This window comes from Opisthorchis viverrini, assembly GCF_000715545.1.
Source record: "Opisthorchis viverrini unplaced genomic scaffold opera_v5_427, whole genome shotgun sequence".
In the NCBI taxonomy this organism is placed as follows: domain Eukaryota; kingdom Metazoa; phylum Platyhelminthes; class Trematoda; order Opisthorchiida; family Opisthorchiidae; genus Opisthorchis; species Opisthorchis viverrini.
This window is the reverse complement of record NW_008752088.1, coordinates 266,176-270,263: the sequence shown is the minus strand read 5'-3', so window position 1 is coordinate 270,263 and position 4,088 is coordinate 266,176. Positions and strand designations below refer to the sequence as shown.

At 46.1% G+C, this 4,088-nt stretch overlaps 1 protein-coding gene across 1 annotated transcript in view; it reads right to left on the bottom strand.

Annotated features, from left to right (window-relative positions):
- Window positions 1-2,098: 2,098 nt before the first annotated feature.
- The window catches only part of T265_15306 (hypothetical protein), a gene marked incomplete at both ends in the record, with an annotated part of 91,388 nt that continues 89,398 nt past the window's right edge, over window positions 2,099-4,088 (bottom strand). Inside the window, 2 exons of the mRNA XM_009177492.1 lie at window positions 2,099-2,813; window positions 3,006-3,983. Coding sequence (XP_009175756.1) covers window positions 3,913-3,983 — 71 coding nt within the window. The remainder of the gene's footprint in view (window positions 2,814-3,005; window positions 3,984-4,088) is intronic.

The window sequence follows — 4,088 nt, the reverse complement described above, 5'->3', positions numbered from 1 at the left end:
CAACTACGCACTGATGATGTCACCTCGATTGGTGATGAAACGTTTGCAACCAAATTGCCCAGCTCAGCGAACAAGCCAACGACCATAGTTGTAGGTGTTTTGTAGGACTTGAAGTTCACATCGGTCATGTTTAAACAGTCGTCCTCCTGTCTTGAAGCCAGAGGAATTCTAGATAAAAACTCCATAGACGCTTCTAGTCACCGAAAAAAATCCAAGGGCAACGATCTTTGCAACCATCACTGACGGATAGTCAGAGCAAAGGGCTCCTCACACTGGCAATGCCACTAAACTAATGCGCAAAACCTTCGTGTTCTCACCTAGATTGGGTACAATTCCAATATGGATTGAAGAAAACGAACTGACGTGACACATGACGAGCCAATACTCATTCTGGTTGCAGTGGATATTATTGTGCTCTCGATAACAACGGACGTTCAGCGGACAACAAAAAAGGAAACGCAATACCCATGTGTATGCGTCTAAAACCAGACAGAACAGATGCAACCCGTCATATTGACTTTCCAATATACCATATTTTAATATGTACGAGATTACAGAATATCTGGAGAACCTACTCGACTTCCCAGTATGGAGGCTTTTCAAAACAAGCTGAGCCACCCGAATTGCTTAAGCTAAAATTGCTTGCTATCTCCTATACATCTGTCGGTGTTTCTTGCTAACGCGCTATTGCTTGTCTAATCAGCAAGGACCTATCAGGTATTTTTGGTGCATCAGTTAATCTACGGGCGTCCAGTTTATTGGTAACTGGAAGACAGTGCAACTCAAACAGTTAAGAGAACAAGATTTTATTCAGTACAACAGGCCGTCAGAAGTTAGCAATGCAATGGAATTCAATTGCTGTTGGCCTTCTGGAGTTGTACTACAGAAAGCTATAGGATGTGATTTGAGGGACAATTCAGAAAGCCAGGTGGAACGAATTAAACTCAACCGGTTTGTGGGTAGACAGATGCTTGACCACTTCTCCAGGATGGTATCCTTTTATCATTACCACCTCATATATGTCGGTGAAAACCACTCAACTCACTGAACACCTGGGCAACGCGATCCCCACATAAAGAGCGCCTTCTCGTAAGGACCGTAATTCCCATCACTAAATTTCCTCCACAGGACTAAGCGGGAGCCCTTCCAAACATAACACACTGGATTTGCTCATCGTGGGCGGCCAAGCGTCTGACATTGAAGGAAGCGTCCCCCTTCATCAGTAACACATACTGACAGCCTTAATTCATTAAACCAAAAGCACCCATGCACATCAACCTTTAGTGTGGTGTTTAGTCTGGTGAACAGTACTTACTGAGTACAATAAGGCCATAGCTTTATGCGTAAGTTAGTTGGGTTAAGCTTCCTCATCCACCAGCCATTAGCTGCTAACGGCACCAGTATGCATGAATGAGTCATAACAATACTAGCACTGCTTCCCGCCTACCTCCGGAATTTGAAACCAATTGTGCAAATACGACAGGTTAGACCACCCTTGTGGCAAACACGCGCACGAACATCCATTAGCGGTATCATTGCCACACACTGTCAGGGTTATAAATCCGCCGGCTGCTCACGTGCAACCATGCTTACTCCTGAATGGGTTGAAGCGAACCAGCTACAATGAGATGGGGTGGTGAAAAGAGCACACAGCTGACGTATCCACTAGCCGGGTCTCAGGTGCTTCGGTCGTTGACCGAAGTTGCGCACCAGTGAGCCGAGAGGCGACATGAAAAGCCGAATTTGTTAAAGTGTGGCTACCGTGAACAACCGAAGCATGCGCGCAACTAAATTGTCTGAACCGACACCAGTCCACGTTGCCAGAGCAACCAACAACCTCTTCAACAACAGATTAACCAGATTATCCTAAATACGAGGCGCGACCTCATGGTTTTACAGCAAAATACTTGGTCAAATCATGAGGAGATTCCACTGAGGTTTATCTGAACAACCAAAAAAAAAACAAATTACCATGGCCAACTCAACCAAAAAAAAAACAAATTACCAATGGCCAACTCAAGCCCCTTAGGAAACGCAACCCAGTCCGGCAGCTTCAACACACACTGTGGGCCTATCACTGAAGGATATGAGCTGTGGTCAGGGACTGAAGCAAGGCAAGAATTCATAGTTGAACAGATTATTGGCCATCTAGAGACGAACATGTGGACCGAATAAACATCGCAAGCGAAAATTGCTTTCAAAAGAGTTCAAATACGAGCGATATGCAACGAAGTGGGAAAAGGGCTTTTGAACAGACGGAGGCTAAATTCCCCGTATTATATGGCGGGAGACCAATCAATTTTTCAAGTGGTGTCCAGAAACTGAACGTGGGGAAGTATGACCGACCAAAGCGGTCCAAAGTAGTAAAAAGCGAAATGACCTTGTGGGCGAAACAAACTTGTAGGTGAGATAAAATGGGTGATGCTCCCCGTGGTGGCTGAATTTTTCATTAGAGTTCAAAAGGCTAATCAGTAGTCAAGATGGTGATTAAAAACCCACATGGTAGTGGAAACAGAGGGATGCGAAAACGAGCCGATAGGTGTATCGATTCACAGGAAAATACACGGCGACAGGATGTTTTAAAAGCATTGTGCTGACAACATCAGCATTATGTAGTATAACGAGTAAAGTAAATGTAATAGGCATGAGAATAGGAACATTACTAGCATTGTGGAAACCTAGTAAAACAAGGAACGAACAAGCAGTAGAGCAAATCCGGACGAAATCATTGACTGAAACAAACGAAACCGTCGAAACAGGCGATTTTCAGGAAAGAGGACGCGAAATGTTCTAAGAGGTGCTTCGGGGATGTTCTGAAAACAGAGGCAGAAAAATGTGAGTAATCTAAGTAAGATAAATTAATACATTAGCAACTGTTAAGCTCACATCATTCTGGTTGTGTTGCACCGACACGATACCATTTTAGAGACAGCAGCGGAATACAGTAGTGGAAGGGGCTAACGTTAGTGCACACTGATTGGCGTTGGCAATGAGCCGGGACTTACTGAAATGAAACAGTTCCGCAGCTCCTAACCTGCTCCGTTATCTGACTCACGGCATGGTCTGTCAGAACTGCTTGTCTGTGTCCCATGAACAGATGGTTGATGGGAGCTGACGCTGGACGAACTGTTGGAATACGACTGGATAAGATGTTGCATCTGGGCAGCCATAAGTGAAGCAACTAACGACACAGAAGGACTGGCTTCGGAGGCCTTTAGCATTTCACGATTAACCGCACCTACACGTCGCTCCATGTCGCCAGAACTGCTTGCCAACTGGCTACCTAAACTGCTTTCTCCGGATTCCAATGGAGCACTGCTTGTCTCATCGTCTAAATGTTGTTTATGTAAGGCCTGAAGACCAGCAATCAGATCGCGCAGACTAGTTTCATTCTGTCCAAAGGCCAGTTGCCGCTCCTCCTCCGACAGATCACCCCGACTGCCTTCACAAGAAGCTTCCAAACGAAGGAAGTTCAGCAGAGAGGAGTGACTGCTAGCTGGTCTCAAATGACCGGACCCACCAGTTGGATCCATCATGCCTGTTTCCGAAGGCGAGCTGGCAAACGATGACCGCTTCTGAACACGGTCAGATTCAGAACCCTGAACTGATATGTCTTCTTCCGGATTGGTAGTTTCACTGGATCTGAGTTGCTGCAATAGCTGGTGCAGCAATCTACGTGAGGCCAACGCACGCCCGTCGCTTGAGGCTGACGGACTAAAATCGGCGCTATCCCAGCTGCCGCCAGGATGAGCACTGGCCAGTGAAGACGAGAGAAGTGAATATTCAGAAACTTCAGGAATTGGTGTGAGTGAAACGGGTTGTTGAACCAATGACCGATTGGACAGAATCTCACTCAGTACGTTTTCGTACGTGTCTTCAAAGGTCTCTATATCTGCGGCAGCGGTAGCAGCATCAGGACCTGAACCAAGACTCTCGGTAATGTAGGGTCCTACTTGCCATGCATTCGTAAACGAGAAGCACATACCAGAACGCACAAAGCAAACGCAACATCACGAAGCAATGAGAGTGAGCGATTAAGGGGTCACGACAAGCCATTATTTTTTTTTTTGGGGGGGGGGGGCGGGAAA